Genomic DNA, 23499 nt, shown 5'->3' on the forward strand with positions numbered 1-23499 from the left:
GGATAACTGGAAACAAAAGGGGGACAAATGCAGAATAAAAGGCTCTCCTTATTTATGTGCAAAACAGGTGCTGGATGCATAGGTGAAGCTAAGGCAAAACAAACAGTGTGAGTACCAGAGCAGAAGGAGCTCTCAGTGTGTGGACTACCTAACACACCATGTATGTTGCTCTACTAACAAATTAAAGATTTATATTAACAGCATAATCTTGACTGCTTTCTAAACCCAGGGCAATGCACGCTATTAACTCAGGGTTACACATCCATCAATTTAATACAAGATGCCTTTATCGAACCAGGACACACCCTAAACGAACTGCAACAAAGACACTCACACACGCAAGCATGTACAGAGAGCTGCCAGGCACTTGTTCACATGCATGCACACACCTGGCTGTGAACTATAGAGTGCATTTTGCAAGTCAGTCTATTTCTGAGGGCAAAATGGGTGCAGGTGCATCGAGCATTTCATTAAGACCATTTCTGGAGCAGGGGATTGAAAAGTGGAGAGAAAAAACACACACGGGCGAATGGATTTATGAAACGGGGCTCAACAAACTTTCGAAAGCCATTCAAGGGTTCATGTGCACACATATACACACAGATACACACACAACCAAGCATGCGCACGTGATTAACAGCTGCTACATCTGTTAAAACTGACATTGTTATCCAAAAGATCTGCCACCCTAATCACAAACCCACATTCTTCACACTCTCTCTCTCACACACACGCAGGCTGACTAGTTTACATGCATACACACACTCTCTCTCTCTCTCCTCTCAGTCCACCCTCTACCTCCCCCCTCATCTCACCTCACACACACTTGGCTTACACACAACAAATTCTCAGATTTCCCATATTTAGGGAAATACTAACCTGCCTTGCCGCTGACACACACACATCCTCTTCAAGCAGTTCAGCCTTTCAAAGAGGATCCGTTTGAACGCGTCTATATACATTGACCCGACTGAGGTTAAATGACAAGCCAGTATACTTAATTAAAATGAGTTGCTTTGTTAAAAAGCAACGGCAGTAACAGTAGCAGCAGCAGTCCGGTGTATAATATATTTTTTAAAAAAGGTGTGGGAATGCAGTGATGTGTAGATGCTGCCACTGTATCCCAGACAAAGTCAGATACGATGTGCGCGGCTGACGGGATATATTTGGACACTAGTGATGCTCTGAGAGCTGTGCTGATCTTAGAGAGAGAGAGAGAGGGAGAGAGGGGAGAGGAGAGAGAGGGAAAATAACACACACACACACACACACACACACACACACTGTCGGCCAAATGTGACAGCGGCCGCTCATAATTTGTAACAGCTGCTGCACTGCTGTGGGCAAACCAGCGTGGAGGATGGATGAAAGACGTGGTTACAAATGTTTAACTTGTGCAATAAGTGTCAATAATAATGGCTAGACTTACCTCCATGTCCGCCTTACTCGCTTCAAATCCTCCCTTCCTTGTTTGCGAGATGGTCCAGGTTAATTGTTTACGGATGCATAGTTATTTGATCGATGCAACTGCAGCAGCTAACAAAAAGACCAACATCGGTACTATCGATTTGACCGGGTAGAGGTGTCATTGAACTGCAGGCGCGGTGCTCCCGGGGCGTAAGTGAGAAAGACAAAATTAGATTAGGCTTTACTGTCCGGTTGAAAGTGCGGGTATAGGCTGCAGCTGGTGCAACTAAAATGGACTTTTGCAGCGATAGAAACAGTGAAAGCATAAATGGCAAGTGAGAAGGTTATCTTGAGAAGTTAAGGAGCACGGAGGGGAGGGAATAAAAGAGTTAAAAGTACCGCCCCTGTTAGGTCTCTTTGTACCTGCAGCAGCAGCAGCAGCAGTAGCAGCATCACTTTTCGCTTACGAGTTAAAGGCGTGAAAGCAAGATTTAAACAGGAGACTTTCTAAGCCACAATTGCGCTGCAGGTTATTTAATCCAGCGCTGGAAAGCGTGGTTTCGTAATAAAACCATAAATGTGAGGTTAGTGAAGGTGAGAATCTAGGTTGTCCTTCAGGGATGTTGCAAGTATGTTTTGGGACGTATGGGAGCCCGGATACACCGCTGGCTACTGCTTTTCGAAACACGAATGAAAACTGATTTCAAATGCTTGTAAAATTATGAAAATAATGCAGAAATAGTCTTATAAACTTTACAGTTTCAAGAATACCGACTGGAAATATTATATGTTCTTAAAATTTACCTAAATATTCCCCCAATATTTCAAATTAAAATGACTACTCGGTCCTTATTGTTTTTTAATTAAACTCAAACAATTTCACGGCACTGAGCATTATCAGGGACACGTGTTATTATAATATATTTTTCATCTGTAAATATGAGAACTATATTCGTGAACTGTGAACATTTGCTTCCTGTCTAATTTGTTCCCTCTTCCCTGTGGATTTTGAAAATCACAAAACAGGGACAGCATCGCCGTCAAAACTACTCTGTACCTTTAATTATGTCGCATGACGGAAGATGTAGTAATCTTCAACTGGCTAGAAAACGTTCTTGTGCCGGAAATGAACTACAACTACCACAAGTCTTTCCGCGTACGTCATTTTTTTCTTTTTCACAAACAACAATGGCGTCGCACGGAGCAGATGCGGGTTCCTCCAAGCCCATAGCGTCTGCGGAGGAGCAGCAGGGAGAGAGAAAACCAGCGGCCGTGTCGTTTGGTTTCACCAAAACAGCCAGTAAATTTAAACCGTTGACGAGCGACGCTCAGGCCAAGAAAGATGACAGAGATTACCTGACAGGAATTCATGGAAATGAGCTGCAAAGGTCGGCTTTTTCTGCTAATGCTAACATAACGTTTCGGTGTCATTTACCGGTTACGTTTCTCATCTTAGCTAGTCATTGTAATTACTGTGCTTTTTGACAATGAATAACTATGTATAATTGTTATATGGACACAGTTAGCAACGCAAAGTGTTATTTTGAAACGGCCCCGCCTGACAGCGCTCTAATTTTGTATTTTGGTGCAGTTCAAAGCCAAGTGAGAAACCCAAGGAGCTCATCATCCCTCTGATCCAGAAGAACCGCTGGCACAAGCCGGACCAAGTGGGCCAGAACTCAGAAAATGGAGGCAAAATAGAAAACACAGCCCAAGACAATGACTCTGTGGAGTCTCAAGCTGTTAAGGAGCTCATTGAAGGTTTGTGTATGTGTAGGAAGCAGGGCTGCGAGTACCATTAGATAACACAAATCGCCTAAAACTTCTCTTTACGTTCATAGATTCGCGGAGGCAGCTTGATCTGTGGCAAAATGGCCCTAAGTCAGAAAACATAAACCTCTCCATCCCCCTGTTAATGCAAAACAAAGTGCCAGAAGGCTTTGAGGATGGAGACCAAGTAAAGGTGGACCTGAGGCCTGAATCTGTAAGTATGGAGAGCAACATAAGGACATAAATTCTATTCTATTTGCTGTGCAGTTCAGTCTTATCTTGTCCATATACACTGCTGAAGGGTATAATATTAATTTTATTTTTATACAAAGTTTAGAAGTGTAGTCAAGAAGCTGCACTATGTCTTGTCTATGTGAGGGTGGTGCAGGACATGGATGAGAACCGTGAGATAGTGGTGAGGTGTGCTTGTGATGGTGATGGGCAGGATGACGGGTAACGTCAGGCAGGAATGAAAGTCAGTACAACATACAATACAATACAACTTTATTTATAGAGCACATTTAAAACCCAACGGTATACCAAAGTGCTTCACATAAAAGACAGAAAATAAGACATAAATATTATAAATATTAAATATTAGTAAATATTATAGGACCTTAACAAAGTTCCAAGTACTCTAATAGGTCAGTGTCACTAATACACAGGAATAGCATAAAATGTATATCAAGTAAAACATGTTAAAAGCACACGTATAAAAGGTAAAATAGAGTAAGCCTAGGGATCAGATACAGGCATTAACGAGCAGGAAAGGCAAGGTTCGACGAGATCTTGGCTGCACAAGGAGTAACTGAGTAGATGATCTTAGTGCTCGAGCGGGAATTTACGATCTAAGGAGTTCAATAAGGTAGCTCGGGGCTGTGCTGTTGATAATTTTAAAGGTAAGCAGCAGTATTTCAAATTGGATGTGGTATTTAATGGGTAGCCAGTGCAGGTCAACTACAACAGAGGTAACAGAGGCAAACCTCCCAGTTCCGGTCAGAAGGCGTGCCGCCGCATTTTGGACAGTTTGCAGTCAACGAAGAAGGTCAGAATGAAGACTGAAATAAAGGGAGTTGCAGTAATCCAGCCTAGAGGTCACAAAGGCGTGAACAAGACCGAATACAAGTGTGTCAATGAGAGGGGACAAGTGTAACAGTGATGCTGTAAGAAGTAGAGGTAGTAAAGGTAAAGGAGTTAACTACCTGGGGTCACCATCTAAAGCAAGGGACAGTGCACAAGAGAGGTGAGGGAGAAAGTATAGACATGGTGGAGATGGGTGTCAGGGGTCATTTCTGACAGAAGCATAGCAGCAAGAGTAGAAGTTTACAAGATGGTAGTGCGACCTGCTATCAGGTATGGTTTGGAGATGTTAGTACTGACAAAAAGACAGGAAGCAGAGCTGGAGATGTTAAGCGTTTCATTGTAAGGGGCCAGAATGAAGAAGATTAGAAATTAGTATATCAGAGGGAGAGCTCAGGTTGACCGCTTTGGAGACAAAGTTAAAAATAGGTTGGGATGGCTGAATTTTAATTAAGGAGCTGCCATACAGGAGGTGAAGAGGAAGACCACGTTCATGGATGTACTGAAGGAGGAGATGTAAAGAATAGAATAGAATAGCCCTTTATTGTCATTGTATATGTACAAAGAAATTGTGGGCGCGCCACTCCAACTGCTGGAATAAAATGTAAATACAAGACAGCAGGAATAATGGCAAACAAGAGAAATGTATACAATCAAGAGGAATATATACAAAAACAATAGAAAGGCACACACTAGAGAACAAGAATAAGGGTTTGTGTGACGGAAGAGGATGCCAGAGAAAAGGGTGAATGAAGTCCAATGAACTACTTTTTTAGACATGCCTGTTTTTATTCATATCCAGCTGTTTCTACTACAGCTGAACTGTACTGACTAAGAAACGTGAAAATTCCAGAGTGATTTGGGCAGCACAATGGTTTCCTCACACCAAGGGGTCCTGGGTCTGAACCTGACAATTAACTGGGATTGTATGGACTTTGCATGTTCTCTGTGTTCTTGGTTATTTTAGCTACTTTTCAAAGATGTGTGTAAGCTTAGTTGAGGTTATGTTCAGGATGTTTCCCACCTCTCAGCCTATGACAGTTAAGAAAATAAATGATGAAATAAGTAAATGTGTAGAAATATGGAATAGAATTATTTGTTTTGATGATAATTTTCTAGAAATCACTTTTTTTGCAATATATTTAAACAAATTTTTATATTTAGAAAAAATGGTGAAAATGGAATTAATGCAAATAAATAAAAAAAATACATAAATAAATAACATGCAGTATGGAATTTAAAAAAAAAAAACCATCAAAATGAACATTCAGTTCTGTAGCCACACAGTATATTTGGAACTACAAAGAACTAATACCTGATTGTGACAGCATTAAAGGGGTTGAACATGAAAAACCTGATGATATATCCTAAAAGACAGCTTCTTATTAGATGTTGAATTTGTCTTTGCTCAGGGAAAAGTCTGAAATGAAAGGATACCATAGAAATGACAATTTAAGGAACTGATACATAACTCTTGTATTAAATTTAAAGTAGGTGTAAAAAACAAAACAAAAACAAACAACTTTAGTTGTCTCAAAAGTTAAAAATTATAAAAAACAATATTGCACTTACAAAATGAATTCTGTTGTTTGTTTTGGGATATAGCCCATGCATGTTGAAAATTATATACATAAATTGTCTTAAATTAGTCAAATTGGTCCTGATAACATACCTGTGGAAATTTTGGTCCCCACTTAGATTTCTGTATGGACATGAGTCCATATCCTATTATATCCACATTGAGATATAATAGGCATATTCAAATACCTATTATATTGCCCTTACAGTTAACCCTGCATTGTTTTAAAACAACAAAAACAAAAAAAAGTAAAGCAAAACTAACACTGAAACCAATAAAAACATAAAGATTTTTAAACATTTTTAAAATAAACTGAATTTAAAACAAAAAAATGTTGAATGAAATGCTAAAAAAAAAGGGAAACTATTATGACTGTATCAAATGTGTATAATCTACAATAGAATCTATTAGAAAGCAGTGAGCAAATAAAAAAAGCCCGACAGTGCAAACTGTCTGGTAGACTGGCTGCTTTGACTCAGACTGAAATTTGAGTGTGGGAAAGTGCTGACTCTGGACTGGGAGACACCCCTGCATACATACACAGCGACACACACTTTGTCATTACAGTAAGACTTTGATAGCAGGCGAGCATCAGTCTCCCAGAGACATAAAGGCAACCAATTGGGTCTCTCTCTGTTTCTTTTCATGTAAAGGCCTCACATGTCTTCTCACTGTCATCCCATATCTGCTCTGTCACTGTGGATGTGACTAGCAAAACACGAGAGTCAGGGAAAATTTGCTCACGGTGCCCCTGAGCTCATTTTCATGCAGCATCCTCTGCGAGGGCTCCCAGCCCCCTTTAGAGGAAGACCTTCAGTGGAGAGAGATGAGCAGGGCTACTGCTGCTGTAGCTGCGGCCTGTTGACTCTGAGTCAGCCGGGACCGAGTCTGACAGCCTGTGGCCAAAAGGCTGAGTAAGACCGGCATGACAAGCTGTTTCTCTCTGTCAGCTGCAACAAACTTTTTTTTTTTTTGTGCTTTATATGTCAAAGATTACATAACCACCTTGTTTAGCCTGTTGGGAATTTTTAATGCAGACTGTGATGTCTGAATTTTTGAATGTAATATGCTTTAATTTCCAAAATAATTTTGCAGTATTTATTTGTCAGTCAACAGAGGCAGATTATGAGCGTGTTCCTGTTGAGGCTTATGGACTTGCAATGCTTAAAGGGATGGGTTGGAAGAAGGAGGAAGGCATTGGACGTACCTTTAAACAGTAAGTAACAAATTGATAGTTCTGCTACACTGACGTTTTAACACAGTGGTGTTCAAATGTATACTGAAACAGCAAGTCAACTGGCAAACAATTGGCAGCTGTTATAATTGCTGTATAACTGATTAATTCCTGTGGATTTTCTTATTAACCTACAACAGTGGCACAGACTATAAAACTAAAAATAACTAGTAACTGTGCATTATTCTTCACCTACATAAAAGTAAAGCATTTAAATCTTTAGCCTGTTTTACAACCTGAACATGTCTATTCATGTCTATTGATTTATTCCTGTGCCTGCCTAACTGCTATAGAGATGTGAAGCCAATTGAGCACCAGCTGCGTCCGAAAGGATTGGGTCTTGGAGCAGATCGTTCGGCAGTAAAGGACCTGGAGCCCAGCAAACATCAGCGTCCCCCAAAGCCAGGCGAGGAGCGGGGAAAGGAGGAGGAGCTAGTGATGGGTCCCGGGGGTTGTGTGCTGGTACAGTCGGGGCCACATAAAGATCTCTATGGCAAGGTAGAGTTGATCTAGAATCTGTGTGGAACAAAGTCAGCATTTCCCACACAAGGACTGTATTAGACATGCTAGCCAAGTATATTCAGTGACTCATTTGGGTATTTTTATTTATTTATTTTAACTATACAAGTGTATGATTCTCACAATTATTTTGCAAGTTCAGTCTGCTAACAAGTCCGCCCCCTACACCCTTTCACTCCATAGCAAATGTAAGAGATTCTAATTAGGGGTAGAGTAGAAATACAACAGCAACCTTTGAGTCTTCCTCACCTTCCTGCACCGGAGACAGGGACTTGTAACGAATATCTTTGGCAATTTATTCTGCTGTCAGATTATTGAGATCTTCTTCACCTGTTATAACAGGTACCTATTTTATTTCATTTTCTGAAATCCCACACTCTGTCTTCTTTTTCATTACCGCCATATTTGTATTTTATCATATGAAGAAAAATAAATAAATAATTATGAGACATTTCACAAAACCATGTATAAATCATGGGTTGTATTTATGAAATGATCTCATGTAACTCATTTTTGTGCGGTTATAGTAAGATGGTATTTCTGCAGACTCACTGAGGAGGGCTGCGCAACACATTTCGATTAAAGGCTAGTCAGTTTGGAACTGCTTGTCATGTAGTGTGCACCCTAATACAGATGCACAGACAGTGTCAGCGTGTAGGGGCTGGAGTGGAGTTGAGCGCTTGATGTTTGAAAACTGGTTCACTTGTTAGTCATGTGTGCCGTGGTTGAAAGGACTCTAGTTTCACCATCTTGGACTAGAGTAGTGATATAGTCCTTGTTCAGCTCTGTCGATCTGCTGCAAGCTGGAGCAGAAGCCCCCACCAAACCAGAACCAGCAGCAGATGGAGAACTGGTTCATGCTTTGGTACACAGAGCAGAACAAGGACTATCGTTCCCATCTGCAGTCAAGGCGTGGAGCTGGAGTCTGTCCAGTGGCCACTCACTGTGGGAGGCAGCTGTTTATATTGTTCAGTTATTTGTTATAAAGTTCTTGGCTATCACACACAGGTGCATACATGTACAGGCGTGCAGACACTTAGACATACACCAGGTTCTAATGTTAAAGAAATGTAACTGAAGTTAGCCATTTGTTTTGTACTACCCACTTCTGACTGTGTTTTTCTTTGCCTGAGGTAGATAGAAGGTGTTGATCCAGACAATGCTCGAGTCATGGTGAAGTTGGCTATTGGCAGCAAGGTTGTGACGATTAGCCAATACGCCATTAAACTGGTGGAGCGCAAGGAATATGAGAAATACAGCAAAGATCTCAGTGAGTAACTCTGACTTTTAAAAAAGTGACCTTTATTTTTTTCCTGCATAACGAATTAGAAGAAATCTCACTTAAAATATGGTGACATTTCATTAAATACCAAAATTCTGTTTTGTAAAAGACTTGTATTGCTATTGTAGGTACATATAATACAGATTTATTTTTTAATTAAATATCTAAGGGATCCTGCTGTTATGCAGTGTTCTGGGAATCAGACTTATCCTTTTCAGTGACATTTCACTGAACAGAGATTTAGCCACAGCCTGTATTTACGTTAGCCAGCAGTGTTTTTCCTAGAATGAAAAGGCCATGAAGAATAACTCTTTCAGTACTGTTGTCTGTGTTTGCAAAAAACATTTTTTTAATGCCATCTAATACTGCTTTTCCCCCAACAATTAGGTCGCCTCAGTAAAGCCCACAAAGACAAGGAAAGGGAGAAAGAGAAGGGAAAGGATCAAGAGAGAGAGCGTCAGAGGCGGGAGGAGAACGAGAGGAGTAGTAACGGCGACAAAGTAAAACACAAGTCCTCAGAAAGAGATCGAGAAAAAGACGAGAAGAAGAGGAAACACAGAGAATCAAGTCAAGACAGGTACATTTTCACTAAGAGATGTAATATTTCAATAATGAGCATTTTAAAGTGAATTATCTGATGGTTTTTTACTTTATCATTTTAACAGCATGTTCTCTGCTTACATGTGTTCATCTTCTGTTTGTTTCGTAGAGATAAGCCTCCAGTGAAAGAAGCAAGGCGACCACCAGCTCCCCCGTCCTGGCTCCAGAGAGACCTGAAAGTTCGCTTTATAGACAAAGCGTTCAAAGGGGGCAGGTACTACAATTCAAAGGTACTCCAGCTTTATTACACCTTTCTATGTCAGTTATTAACAGCTTTGAATTAACAGATTTTAATGTGTTGAAGCTACAGGCAGATAAAAAAAATTAAAGGAAAGGGCAAGCTGATAGGGAATTACATACCACCACAGCTTTATTGTGCCTTCATTAGATTTTGATGGGGTTTTTAACTTTTCTGACAATAGCAGGCTTATACGGTATAACGAACTAAATTCCTAAATAACATCAGAAATACAAATTTATTGAAATAATTATTCATTTCATGAATGTACTATAGCCCGCACGTCTCACTGTTGCAGTCTATGTGGCACTGCATTCCTGATTTCTCCATTCTCCCTGTTATTGGAATTCACAAATAAGAAAGGAGGAAAATAAAACATTGTGTTAGCCTTGCGACAGACTGGCGACCTGTCCAGGCAGCACCCTGCCTCTCGCCGTAAGACAGCTGGGATAGGCTCCAGCCCCCCCGCGACCCTGAAAAGGATAAACGGCACAGAATGGATGGATGGAAAATAAAACAAACACCATCTTGTGACGTGAACTTAGTTGGGAAGTAATTTAATCTAGAAAACTGGGCTGGGGACAATACGACACACTTTGTCGAACTAAGTGGTCTCTGTTTTGTTAGGTTGCTCACCTGCATCAATAAGGTGGAGTTTCAGGACTTGCTCCATTTACTACTTGAAGTTGTCATTGTTCACAGCTCACTGAGCTCAGTTGCCACTGCTGGTAGAGACTGCCCTCTGGTGGTGTTTCTGGTTTCTGGGCAGCATGCCATGATAGATAGCTTTGTAGAAATAGATGGTCTAGTTTTGGGGGTTTTTTTTCTGTGACAGTATTGAATGGATGAGTTCCTGCCCCAAGTGGAGGAGTTCAAGTATCTCGGGGTCTTGTTCGCGAGTGATGGGAGAAGGGAGCCGGAGATCGACAGACGGATTGGGGCTGCAGCTGCAGTAATGCGGACGTTGCACCGGTCCGTCGTGGTGAAGAGGGAGCTGAGTGTAAAAGCGAAGCTCTCAATTTACCGGTCGATCTACGTCCCTACCCTCACCTATGGCCACGAGCTGTGGGTAGTGACCGAAAGAACGAGATCGCGGATACAAGCGGCAGAAATGAGCTTCCTCCGAAGGGTGGCTGGCCTCTCCCTTAGAGATAGGGTGAGAAGTTCGGCCATCCGGGAGGGGCTCAGAGTAGAGCAGCTGCTGCTCCACATCGAAAGGAGCCAGCTGAGGTGGTTCGGGCATCTGACAAGGATGCCCCCCTGGGCGCCTCCTGGGTGAGGTGTTCCAGGCATGTCCCACCGGGAGGAGGCCCCGGGGCAGACCCAGGACACGCTGGAGAGATTATATCTCTCGGCTGGCCTGGGAACGCCTTGGTATTCCCCCGGATAAGCTGGAGGAGGTGGCTGGGGAGAGGGAGGTCTGGGCCTCTTTGCTTAGGCTGCTGCCCCCGCGACCCGGCCCCGGACAAAGCGGATGAGGATGGATGGATGGACAGTATTGAAAATCCTGCTGTCAGGATTTCTAAATACCCTACAGTTCAGCTCAAGCCTACTTTGCACTGACTCTCTAAGTCTTTGAAATTCTACCGAGGCCATAAATCATTCTTGTGAAAAGAAATTCTCCCATTTGATGCTTTGATGATGGTTTTAGAGAGTACTAATATGACATGAGTAGTTGGTTTAAGATTTGGTGACACATCGAAGTGTGGCTACTTGTTTACCAGTGATGGGGCCATTATCATCCAGGACGAGCCCACTCCCACTGCGATAGAAATGTTAATCCCCCAGAACAACTTTGCATTAAGTGCAGTAACCCCAACAGGAACAGAAAAATAGCCCTCACAGCATAAACAAGCTGGATATACCCTCATTGTTAGGTTAGGGACTCAGGATTTTCCTTTAACTTGTTAGCGGTGTGCCAGTTTGCATTAGAGATGGCTTTATTAGATGTGAAAATAAAGGACTAGAAAGCCCTTTTTAATTGCCTTTTTTAGTTTCACACTCTATATAGAAAACTTTTAATCCTAAGCAGCTGAAATAGACGAATCACTGCTTTGTTATCATCATGTAGCATGTCAGAAACTACTTTATCTTTCAAGTGTGTTCACTTTTTTGAGAGTCAGACATTAGTTGTAGTTAGTTTTAAACCAAAGTATCGGCATTCACAGAAAAGCCACAGAATGTTGCTGTGATAATTTCAAACTTCAGTTTCCGTCAGAGCTCTTAAAATAAGTCTCGTTTTTGTGCAGATGCAAGTGGAGGATGTCCTGACGCCGTCTACCTGTGTGTGCCGAACTGAAGAGGGAAGACTGTTAGACGGTGAGTTATTAGTGTGATCTCGGGCTTGCTCGGTGTTATTTTTCTCAGTCTGTGGCGTTCGTGTTTTCTGTTGCCTAATTGGAGCTTGTCAGGAAATGTGTAAAATGTGTGCTGTCACTGTCTCTGTTGAATTCCTTATTCATCTAACAAGTTAAGGTGTTTTTAGCTGCTCATAAGTTGCATGAAAAAAATTAATCACTGTTATTGTGAGGTGTTTAAGGAATAGACAGATGTGACTTTTTTTGTTAGAATTTGAAGGAAATGTATGGCTTTATTTGTTTTTGAAGGTTTGTTAAATCTCTTTTTTTCCATTTCTTTGCACATAATGATGAATAAGTTATAATTGTTGACCAGTAGATTAACTTGTAATGCTCATTTTCTTTTCCCTCAGGTTAAGTTTCCCAGGTCTGCACCTTTGCATATTTAAATATAAAGGTGTATAGGTCCTCGCAGCTAACTTTCAACAATGCAAAGCAAATATGGATTTTTAAAAAATGGTTGAACTATCCCTTTTGGCACGACTGAATCTCCAGAATAACCAGTCTTCTATACTGTTTACAGTTAGTTAATTTGAGAGATATGTACAGTTTTAATCTGTTAGGGTTATACTCAGATCTCTTCTGTCATGATAAGTTTTGTTTCTGTGTTTTGTTTAAAATGAACTTCATATTGTCCTGGCTGCAGTTGTGCTTTTTAACAGCTAACTTTACACAATGCTATCATGTCAAATCAGTCACTTTAAAATCATGTCAGCATAAAAGTGTTCAGAATCTTTAGGCGCAGGACAAGAATCTGTTTGCAGATTACTTACAGGTAAATGGTCCTGTTGAAGAGCAAGGGGAGGGATTACTGATTATTGTTATTGCCAAAATATAACCTTGAGTTAGAATAATATTTTTACATTTTATTTGTTCTTTAAAATGTATTTGTTGCAAAAATAATAACATGACTTCTTACCACGGATATCTGCTGGCTATGGTGGAAGCATTGGTTATTGTTCTGAGAGGTCGGTCTGCTGATTTAAATCTGGCAACCAGACTTCCCAGATTGGGGATTAATTTGATTCTTTTTCCTTATTGGTTATTAGCAAACATACAGTGGCTTGCAAAAGTATTTGGCCCCCTTGAAATTTCCCACATTTTGTCACATTACAGCCACAAACATGAACCAACTTCATTGGAATTCCACGTGAAAGACCAATACAAAGTGGTGTACACGTGAGAAGTGGAACCGAAATCATACATGATCCCAAACATTTGTTACAAATAAATAACTGCAAAGTGGGGTGTGCGTAATTATTCAACCCCTTTGGTCTGAGTGCAGTCAGTTGCCCATAGACATTGCCTGATGAGTGCTAATGACTAAATAGAATGCACCTGTGTGTAATCTAATGTCAGTACAAATACAGCTGCTCTGTGACGGCCTCAGAGGTTGTCTAAGAGAATATTGGGAGCAACAACACCATGAAGTCCAAAGAACACACCAGACAGGTCAGCATCCCACGGAGCACTGTTCAAGCGATCATTCAGAAATGGAAGGAGTATGGCACAACTGTAAACCTACCAAGACAAGGCCGTCCACCTAAACTCACAGGCCGAACAAGGAGTGCACTGATCAGAAATGCAGCCGAGAGGCCCATGGTGACTCTGGACGAGCTGCAGAGATCTACAGCTCAGGTGGGGGAATCTGTCCATAGGACAACTATTAGTCGTGCACTGCACAAAATTGGCCTTTATGGAAGAGTGGCAAGAAGAAAGCCATTGTTAACAGAAAACCATAAGAAGTCCTGTTTGCAGTTTGCACCAAGCCATGTGGGGGACACGGCAAACATGTGGAAGAAGGTGCTCTGGTCAGATGAGACCAAAATGGAACTTTTTGGCCAAAATGCAAAACGCTATGTGTGGCGGAAAACTAACACTGCACATCACTCTGAACACACCATCACCACTGTCAAATATGGTGGTGGCAGCATCATGCTCTGGGGGTGCTTCTCTTCAGCAGGGACAGGGAAGCTGGTCAGAGTTGATGGGAGGATGGATGGAGCCAAATACAGGGCAATCTTGGAAGAAAACCTCTTGGAGTCTGCAAAATACTTGAGACTAGGGCGGAGGTTCACCTTCCAGCAGGACAACGACCCTAAACATAAAGCCAGGGCAACAATGGAATGGTTTAAAACAAAACGTATCCATGTGTTAGAATGGCCCAGTCAAAGTCCAGATCTAAATCCAATCGAGAATCTGTGGCAAGATCTGAAAACTGCTGTTCACAAACGCTGTCCATCTAATCTGACTGAGCTGGAGCTGTTTTGCAAAGAAGAATGGGCAAGGATTTCAGTCTGTAGATGTGCAAAGCTGGTAGAGACATAACCTAAAAGACTGGCAGCTGTAATTGCAGCAAAAGGTGGTTCCACAAAGTATTGACTCAGGGGGCTGAATAATTACGCACACCCCACTTTGCAGTTATTTATTTGTAAAAAAATGTTTGGAATCATGTATGATTTCCGTTCCACTTCTCACGTGTACACCACTTTGTGTTGGTCTTTCACGTGGAATTCCAATAAAATTGATTCATGTTTGTGGCTGTAATGTGACAAAATGTGGAAAAGTTCAAGGGGGCCGAATACTTTTGCAAGCCACTGTAAATGTCAGAATCTGCTGGCTCTGAGTGCTGCCTAGTTGGTATTACTGCAGAAATTCTTCAATGAATGACGTAGCGTTTCTTTTTTTCTTTTCCTGTGGCAGATGTGAAGCAGGACATGCTGGAAACTATTGTCCCAAAAAGTGAATATGATTCTGTAATGGTGGTACTGGGTGAGCACAAGGGAAAGGTGAGCAAAGTAACCTCTCTGCTTTTTATTTATAGATAGATAATTTGTTTAAATCTGATTAGCTAATACTGATCACTATATTCCCACCTGATTCAGGTTGGCCGTATTCTTCAGCGGGACAAGAACAAGTGCAGAGCGATGGTCCAGCTCGACAGATACGAGGATAAAGTGTTCACATTGGACTATGACACCATTTGTCACTATGTTGGGGCAGCAGCAGACCACTGATTTCTGATGTTTACTGTAATATTCACTGTCCTTTTTCCATCGACTTCTTCCCAGCTGTTTTTTTTGTTTTGTTTTGTTTAGTTATTATTCAAGTATTATGGATTTTAAAAGATTGCAACTTTGTAATAAAAACTTGTCGATTTTTTTCCCCTTGTACATATGGCAATGCAACAATTGAGAAAAAGCTGCAACAGATAATTTTCACAGTAGTCTTAAGTTTATTATCAGGTTCACTGATGGGTCTAGTGACAACGAGAAGTGAACCTTTGGGTCATATAAAAACATATTTACAAATGCTCTACACGGCAGGAGTATGAATAGAGAAGCTGTCCAAAAAGTTCAGCCCTTCATTTCTGACATGTACACATTTCACAATGAAAAGAAAAGCCTGTCAAACTATGATGTTTAGCATGTGAGCATAATGAAGACCAACTGTAGAGTTGTGGGTTTTAAGTTGCTGTCTTCGTAGTATCTGCTTTTACTCCTTGGGTAGTTGGTTTGCTGCGTTAGCCCGAAGAACAGCTCCTGGACTCGGGTACGGACGCTGCTGGAAGAGAGGTCCCGCTGCTGTGGTGTCTGCACCCGTTTTTGCTTCATTACGTTTGGGCAGCCCACTTGACCACGACCCCCTGCAAAAATGAATACGTTTGTGTTCACTGCATTTGTAATCAGCACTACAATGTCTTCTGTGTCTGAAAAGGGGTTTTGTCAAGCCTGAGAAAACGACCTTGATCAAATTGCAATGACAATCTCAGTTTGGTCTTAGGAATATTTTAAACAGAAACCCTGCAGGTTTAGATCTTAGACATTTCCACAGCAGACAATTTGGCTCATGGTGGCAGGAAAACTGCAATGAGGTAAATTTGGTTAATGACGACTACAGTATGTTGCATTTACAGCTACAATAAGACTGACTGCACATACAAGGATAATGAAACTAGCGTGCTGAAGTAGTATGGAGCCATTTAAGTTGTTTTTATACCTGTGCTTTCTCTGACATGCCAAGTCAAAATGCTGTTTAAAAAAAAAGTGTATGGCCCCTTCCCAGCGTTCACACGTTCCTGCTCTGAGGGCTCAGAGCTCATAAGGATACGAGGCCTTTCTGCAAGTCTTTATTTTATGCTCAAGGGAATAAGTGAGTTGTGATAAAAGCTGGTCAAATTTGGTCAAATATTAAGAGTAACTTTTTTGAAAATGGGAGGAAAACTAATCCAGTTCACTATGAACATTATGCTACTGGAATAAAATCTGCCTCTTGTTGAGGTGTGGTGCCTTGCATGAAATGTAGATTTATGTGAGCTCCCTAAACCAGGGATATCAGCTATGCTGATTACCATTTTGAATTTTGAGAGGACACACTCAAAAATTGTACCTGTGCTGTGTGAGGGTTTAGTTCTTACGTCTAAGATAAAAATGCATGATGGGAATTGATTTGGTCTGTCTCTCATAACTATTTTTCAACAAGTGCAACACAATGATTCTGGCAAAATCAGAATACCAGAGAACGACCTGTATATAGCTTATATCGAGGTGACCATCTGTACTGTACCTTGGAGCATCAGAGTAAGCACTTGGATCCATGGGGTCCATCTCATCATCTTTTCTACCTGTAAAAAATATTAAGTGTTCAATATTCAATCATGTGAAAGTTGCTGATGTGTAAACATGTAATGAATCAGATGTAAACATTACCTTTTTTGCTTCGACTGTATGGTGCTGCCTCATCTCTTCTCTGCTTTCTTCTGTCTCTGTCCCTCCCATCATCACGTTCTCTGTCCCGGTCCCTGTCCCTTTCCCGATCTCGATCCCTTTCCCGATCCCGGTCTCTGTGTCGTTCTCTGTCCCTGTCTGGTTTCTCAACTTGCTTCTCGCCTTTTTCATCTCCTCCTTCTACTAAAAACACAAGTTAAGGCAAGGATCACAAGATTAGCCATGGCTGAAATCTGTCAAAAGCAAACTGTATTCTGAGGTTGTACATTCAAAGTAGCACACGTCAACTGTAACAGAACTGAAATTTGTGATCACTAGTGCTTCTTGAAAACATTACATTATAGAGGCTGAATAAAAGCATACCTCTTATTTTCTTGGCAGGTTTTGTTATTACTGCAGATGGGTCATTTGGGGATAACCAGGCAACCATATCTGTCTCGACATTCCAGTAATAAGGAAGACCACTGTTTAAGGAATAGAAAACATTAGCGATTAATATTGCAACCACAAAATTAAATAAAACTTACTTAACAGTTTAAAAATACACTTTAGCTCTCCATGACAGTAGTTATAATGTTCAAGGACTTCTCAAGAATAAAATGAGAAACAAGAAAGAAAAAGTAAAAAGCGCATTCTGATTGTGAAGTTTATAACAATCATTTTGAATTAAAAGTATAAAATTCTTATTATATTAAATTATAGTATATCAAGTGTACATACCAAGCAGAGTCAAACACTTTGTACCAGTTTGGTGGTAGATTCTCCACTCTGGTGGCTTCATAATCTACATTGTTGTCATCATAATCTTCAGCAATAATCTCCTCATCTGCCCCTGGATTAATTGAAGGGGAAAAGGTTTTTAAAAAGGCATGGAAAAAAAAGCACAAAACATAAGGAGAAATTCACAAAGGGTAGAGACCCGAATATGAAATCTGTTCCACTACCTTGCTCTGTTGGTTTAACAATCCCTCTCTTGGCCAATCGGGCCAGCAGTGCTGGAGGTAAAGGCATCCTGAAAGACGGAGTCCATGTGAAACTCTGTTCATATTATGGCTGAAATTCACTTGGGGTACCAAAATAACAGTTGCAGAACAAATGCTCATAACACATTATTACACAGTATTAAAATAGTCTTATATCAGATAATATAATACATATCATTTACTTTCAATAATATGTACCCTTTGATTAATTAGGACATATAGAAACTCATCATTTACACACAAACCACTAAGTCACATGTGGCCATAAAGTAAAATGCACATGATTACCACCATTATATAGTTTAGTGATCTTTAATATAAGCACATTTTGTAACAGTTTCATTACTTTCATGGGCTATTTTATATATTTTTATCATCATTATGTTTAATATTTTTGGTCCACCATTCATTTCACACTTTACTGAGCACTTGGTTTTGAAACAGTTCCCATATTTACCTGTTTTTTATTCTTCATCTTCTTCTTATTATTATCATTATTTTGTTTTGTCCATTTTTTTCTGGGACATTTCTTGTTTTCTGATAAGCGGAGATTAAGCCTTTACTGTAATAATTCTATCAAAAGCAGCTTTAACACTGCCCAGAACCACATTTTTGCAGCAGACTTGTCACATCTGTAGACAAGTATTTCCTGCAATAAATTACTGCTGGCTGTTTTGATGTCGATATCACAATGATATTCCTGAATTGTAGTTTAAAGCATGTATCCTGGCAGGTCTGAGAATGACTGAACTCCTGAACTGTTATGTGTCCTGTCATCATTTAAAGTAATCTGCTCATAAAAATTAAAGTAACTCCATAATCCTAATAAAGAAATCAGTTTCCTAGGTTATATGGCCATCGTACGCGAATCCCAGGTAAAACTTTACTAGCTCCTTATTTTATGTGCATGTGCATATATGTATTTACATATATACACATACCTATATATTTTTTCTTTGTGATTATTTGTACCATGTACAATACGAACTGTTTCCTTTAACAAGAAACTAACACGCTTGCAGTGCATCCGCGGCTGCAGATGTAAGATTAACGCAATAAACAAAACTATGCGTCTCCAAAAAGCATCCACACCACACAAACACAAACGTTACCCTTTACTTCAAAAGACTGAACAACAAGAAATAGTTAAATTCTTACCTTTTCTTTAAAAAAAAAGGTGGCCCTTTTTTATCGTCAAGCTAACGATACCTCTTTCCAAAACAGCATACACGGCGCGCTTAATGATGACGTAATCACGTCTTCTCGACGAAGACGACGTAAACAGACATGGAGGAGTATGCCCGAGAGCCCTGGTAAGATTAGATTTTAAGCGTTTGTTTGTATTTTAGAACTAATTAAGTTGGAGTCAAGTGTTGACTTTCTTAAATTTCATACTCAGCTTTGACGTGAGAGTGAGCAGAAAGGCTCTGCGGTTGTTGCGGCCTGCTTATTAAAGGCATATAAAAAACATAAAGATGTTATATGGAGGCGCCCTCTGCACACACAATAAGCTGGTAGAGTCACCTTTATCTGAAAATGTCGCTGTTTTTAAGTGACAACTGGAGTTAGGATAGAAATTAAAAATAGTTCAGGGTGGATTAATCTCAAAATATGGTTCCAAACAGGCAGTACACGAAGCTTCATTTATTTATTTATTTATTTATCAAGTTAAGACACACCTCGAGCCAAGGTTGATCCCCTACAAGTCAAACTTTAATGATAGTTCAAAGGAACGGGATAAAGAATCCAGATATCAGCCACTTCATTAGGCATACCTGTCCACCTACTGATTAATGTAAACCTACATTCTGTCACTTGGCAACAACATAGTGCATTTAGGCATCTGGACATGGTCATGACGCATTGCTGAAGTTCAGGCTGGAGAAGTTCAAACAGCTTATTTTTATTGATTTTGAACATCACATGATTGCTTTTGGCAGAATGGCCGATCTTTTCAATATTTCCGAAACTGTTTAACTACAGCCTTTTCCCCACAAAATAATTTCTAGGGTTTTACAGAGAACAGCGTGAAAAAGAGAAAATATCCAGTGAGCAACAGTCATATGGTTGAAAAAGCCTTGTTGATGTCAGAGATCAGATGAGAGTGGCAGACTGCTTTGAACTGAAGGCAGCAGTAACTCAAATAACCACTCCTTACAACTGAAGTGTGCAGTATAGCATCTCTGAATGGACAACATATCAACCCTCAAAGCAGCTGGGCTATGGCAGGAGAATACTAAATTGTCACTTCCCTTCTCCACACCTCATTAGTTCTTTCACTACTGTTTGACATATTCATTTATGATGTTTGATATGTTTTATAACACAAACATAACTCAGAGGTGAGCATTTAGTTATTTGTGTGGCTTTAAGGAACTAGTTCTTCATCCAAGGGTAATATACATTTCTCAGCCAGAACTGTGCCCATATTGTCTTCGGCTTCATCCAGACCGCGATTGATAACTTCTGCATTTTGTATATGAACTGGATGTTAGTTGTCAGATATATCTCCATTGTCAGTTTTCCTATCACATAGAAATCCATTTCTCTCTTAACGCAGCCCCTGGAGGATAGTGGATGACTGTGGAGGTGCTTTCACAATGGGTGCAATTGGAGGAGGGGTGTTCCAGGCGGTCAAGGGCTTTCGAAATGCCCCTGCTGTGAGTTCAAAACACAGGTTTTTGTTTGTTCTTTGGCTCGTCAGGTTGTTAAAGGCAGAATTCAACTGAGCTCTAATATTTCAGGGTGTTGGACACAGGCTGAAAGGGAGTGCAAAAGCAGTGAGAGTTAGAGCTCCACAGATTGGAGGTGAGCAGTTCCTGTTTTTTGTTACACATGGCAGTTAGTTAGTAATATATCATTTTTTGTGTAGATTAAATTGTTTAGGTACAGTTAGCTTCATAAAAGTAGCTGAAGTCTGGTTACTTCTTATGTTGCAGGTAGCTTTGCTGTTTGGGGAGGGCTCTTTTCCACAATTGACTGTGGTTTGGTTCGTCTGAGAGGGAAAGAGGATCCTTGGAACTCTATAACCAGTGGTGCGCTGACTGGAGCCATCCTAGCAGCACGCAGTAAGGAGCTCATTAGCTCAAAAGAAACAATACACCACTGTGTCTCTCTGTGTCAGTAAATACAGCCCCAATTCTGAAAAAGTTGGCATGCTGTGTAAAATGTAAACAAAAATTTTTTGGAATTGGGTTTCTACATTGGGATAATTAGCGTGACTCGCTGAATATTGCATTTTTCTCCAGGTGGACCTCTAACAATGATGGGCTCTGCAATGATGGGGGGAATTTTGCTCGCTCTCATTGAGGGTTTTGGGATTCTCCTAACCAGATACACAGCGCAGCAGTTTCAGAACCGTGAGTGAAGATAATTATGTTTCAGAAATGATATTTAAACTGGGCAGAACCAATGATTTATCAGTAGTTTAGCAAAATGTCACATGATTAAATGTGTGAGTGGTTTTATACCCCTGTACTGGTGTCCACTCCTCAGTTTGACAGAATTATGGACTTCGGCATAGAGCAACATTTTTCATCTCACTGGTCCCATTTTTACTCACCCTCATCACACTCGTAGCATTTTTTTTGTTTCTATCAAAATGTTTTAAAGAACCTGAGGAAAATCGTCCACTCTCTCAAAGTTCTTGTGCAGTTTAATTTGTGTTTCCTGTTTGATTCGTTTTTCCCAACAACACAATTTCTCACAATGTTAATGATATAACAACTTATAAAACATTTTGAAGGATGTGAGACTATTAAAATTGTTTGGGTTTTTTTCTTAGTGTTGCTATGAATAACCAGACAAATGTATGAACATCAGGTTGCCTCCAGCACAGCTCAAGTTAGATTTCCTGCTGAGACATGTCTTATTTTGGATGAGATTGTCACGGTTGATGCTGGCCAACCGTGGGGATGTGAGGAAAAGGAGGACCTAGGCGCGGAGCTCTGAATGCAAGCAGTGCGTTTATTTACAGTGAATGGACAATAACAATAAATCCTCAGTGCGTTCCTGACTCCCGTGACATGTCCTCTTCCCAGTGCTAGTGTTCCTTGTCTCCGCTCCTCAGTGTCTGAGAACCCCGTGCTCGCTTCCCTCTCGTCTCCACGCTTCTCCTACGGAAATAGCAAAGAGGCAGCCGTAAGACACACACAATGCGGACTAACCATACTAACTGGCCGAGAGACTAATGTGAAGTCACGCAATGATCCAGCGTCGGATAGAGCTCCATCACACTCTTAAGCAGCTCCTCTGATGAGGCTTGATCAGCTGCAGGTGTGTGAAGGTCTTCAGGTGGGGCCAACCACCTGGCACACCCATTAGGCCTGAAGGTGCCTGTAAACAGGTGCTCCCAGATACACATGCATCCACACACACACACGTATACCTGCAAGCAGGGAGAACGAGGGACAGCAACACCAAAAACACATATAATATAAAACAAGTCCATAACTGCTCAGGGACCCTAGGTAGCTCAGATCCAGGTCCTTGACAGTGATGAGCTGAGGAAAGGCTACGAAACCAAAAAGCCTGAAAGCACAGCAGACCTAGACAGTAGTAATATTCATATAAATATTTCTGAGGGGAACATGGGTTATATATTGATTACATGCCAGTGAAGCATGAAAAACTGACTTTGTTGTGTCTTCTTCCTTGATTTCTCCAGCAATTCCCTTTGCAGACGACCCTAGTCAGTTACCACCAAAGGATGGAGATCATCAACATCAGGGGCAAAGGGGGCAGTTTCAGTAGAGAAGGTTCAGGACTGAAGCCAGCTGTGGACAACCAAAAGCATAACAGGAATGCCAGCACATGAACAGCATCTACCAGGATGACCAAGAGGTGGAGATACTGGTCCCTACTGGATGCTAATAGATACCTCAGGGACAAATTACTGTTTCAGTTATTTATGAGTAAATGATAATAATTTCCTCATGTTTGCACCACCTGAAAAATCAACGTTTTCAATATTTATGGTTATTTTGTTCAATGTGTAGTTCTCAAAACCACATAGTAAATTAAATTAGTTATTATAGCAACACGTATCTATTAAAATAAATAATTTTCAGCTCATTTATATTCTTGCTGAGAGTTGGGGACAATGCTCAAGGAACCAAATAAGTTTTATCCAAAAACTGCTTTATGCTTCCAAAGATTTTATACTTGGGCCGATTATGTATTTTAATGACTGAAAGGCAGAAAGTTAAAGTAAGAAAACTGCACATCTTTAAAGTTTTGCATTAGAAAGATATTTATTCGAATATTAACGTTAATATTTATTTACCTGTGAGGTGTTAAAGTCAGTTCAAAGGACATTTGAGGGGTTTTTTTTGTTGAAACTCAGCAAACCCTTTTTTTAAAAATAGTTTTTGTTGATTATAAGTGTTTGTCTAGTCTGTTATCTGTGCACCATTTGTCACTTTAATTGCCGCATAAAGCAACAAAGCACTTTTTAAAAACCTGAAAGTCTCTCATTTCCTGAAATTAGCACCATCCACAAAAAATTCTATCAAATCGATCTGGTTACAAACTGTCAGCAAATATCTATTGTAGTAAACGTACTGTGAACAATGTTCCTAAAAATAATAAAGCTTCAGATGATCTTTAAAAATGTGATCGATTGTTTGTTTGTGACTTCTTTTTCAGGTAATGTGATGAATATTTTTGCAGTCTTGTTATTTACTGCTGACTGGCGCCCCCCGTCGCCGGCCTTTCGGTACTGC

General features: G+C 40.5%; 4 protein-coding genes across 9 annotated transcripts in view; 2 read left to right on the forward strand and 2 right to left on the reverse strand.

Moving 5' to 3' along the window:
- The window catches only part of magixb (MAGI family member, X-linked b), a 50185-nt gene extending 48379 nt beyond the window's left edge, over window positions 1-1806 (reverse strand). For 2 of the 5 annotated variants that reach the window (XM_076878645.1, XM_004546373.2), the window contains exon 1: window positions 880-1164. In XM_076878645.1, the coding sequence (XP_076734760.1) occupies window positions 880-962 (83 nt within the window). In that variant the 5' untranslated portion in view covers window positions 963-1164. Of the gene's footprint in view, window positions 1-879; window positions 1168-1429 lie in introns of those variants that run through there. The other 3 variants (XM_004546372.3, XM_004546370.3, XM_076878646.1) reach the window with 3 other exon arrangements.
- Window positions 1807-2561: 755 nt separating this feature from the next.
- gpkow (G patch domain and KOW motifs) lies at window positions 2562-15228 on the forward strand. Its single transcript, XM_004546374.5, has 11 exons — window positions 2562-2795; window positions 2999-3168; window positions 3249-3391; window positions 6946-7052; window positions 7364-7568; window positions 8727-8859; window positions 9259-9448; window positions 9581-9701; window positions 11959-12028; window positions 14770-14855; window positions 14952-15228. Exons 1-11 carry the CDS (start codon window positions 2596-2598, stop codon window positions 15081-15083), a joined length of 1557 nt encoding a protein of 518 aa, XP_004546431.3. The 5' UTR covers window positions 2562-2595; the 3' UTR covers window positions 15084-15228.
- Window positions 15229-15278: 50 nt separating this feature from the next.
- On the reverse strand, window positions 15279-19069 carry pqbp1 (polyglutamine binding protein 1). Of its 2 annotated transcripts, none has more exons than XM_004546376.6 (7): window positions 18935-19069; window positions 17738-17805; window positions 17514-17625; window positions 17157-17257; window positions 16776-16973; window positions 16633-16690; window positions 15279-15712 (listed from the first exon to the last, which is right to left on the reverse strand). In XM_004546376.6, exons 2-7 carry the CDS (start codon window positions 17802-17804, stop codon window positions 15562-15564), a joined length of 687 nt encoding a protein of 228 aa, XP_004546433.2. In that variant the 5' UTR covers window position 17805; window positions 18935-19069; the 3' UTR covers window positions 15279-15561. The 2 variants fall into 2 exon arrangements, with proteins under 2 accessions (XP_004546433.2, XP_004546434.2); XM_004546377.5 differs by having other exon boundaries at window positions 16776-16976.
- On the forward strand, window positions 19007-23392 carry timm17b (translocase of inner mitochondrial membrane 17 homolog B (yeast)). The gene is made up of 6 exons (XM_004546375.4): window positions 19007-19089; window positions 20337-20436; window positions 20521-20584; window positions 20716-20844; window positions 21025-21135; window positions 22443-23392. Exons 1-6 carry the CDS (start codon window positions 19064-19066, stop codon window positions 22526-22528), a joined length of 516 nt encoding a protein of 171 aa, XP_004546432.1. The 5' UTR covers window positions 19007-19063; the 3' UTR covers window positions 22529-23392.
- The last annotated feature ends 107 nt before the right edge of the window (window positions 23393-23499 follow it).

Source organism: Maylandia zebra, linkage group LG20 (genome assembly GCF_041146795.1).
Source record: "Maylandia zebra isolate NMK-2024a linkage group LG20, Mzebra_GT3a, whole genome shotgun sequence".
Taxonomy (NCBI): Eukaryota; Metazoa; Chordata; class Actinopteri; order Cichliformes; family Cichlidae; genus Maylandia; species Maylandia zebra.

Coding starts and splice junctions, on each gene's coding strand:
- timm17b (XM_004546375.4), top strand. CDS start 19,064: ATGGAGGAGTATGCCCGAGAGCCCTG. Junction 20,437..20,520: donor GCTTTCGAAATGCCCCTGCT/GTGAGTTCAAAA, acceptor CTAATATTTCAG/GGTGTTGGACACAGGCTGAA. Junction 20,845..21,024: donor AGCCATCCTAGCAGCACGCA/GTAAGGAGCTCA, acceptor ATTTTTCTCCAG/GTGGACCTCTAACAATGATG.
- pqbp1 (XM_004546377.5), bottom strand. CDS start 17,804: ATGCCTTTACCTCCAGCACTGCTGGCCCGATTGGCCAAGAGAGGGATT. Junction 16,977..17,156: donor ACCTGCCAAGAAAATAAGAG/GTATGCTTTTAT, acceptor TTGTGTTTTTAG/TAGAAGGAGGAGATGAAAAA. Junction 16,691..16,775: donor ATACAGTCGAAGCAAAAAAG/GTAATGTTTACA, acceptor TATTTTTTACAG/GTAGAAAAGATGATGAGATG.
- gpkow (XM_004546374.5), top strand. CDS start 2,596: ATGGCGTCGCACGGAGCAGATGCGGGTTCCTCCAAGCCCATAGCGTCT. Junction 9,702..11,958: donor GCAGGTACTACAATTCAAAG/GTACTCCAGCTT, acceptor GTTTTTGTGCAG/ATGCAAGTGGAGGATGTCCT. Junction 12,029..14,769: donor AGAGGGAAGACTGTTAGACG/GTGAGTTATTAG, acceptor TTCCTGTGGCAG/ATGTGAAGCAGGACATGCTG.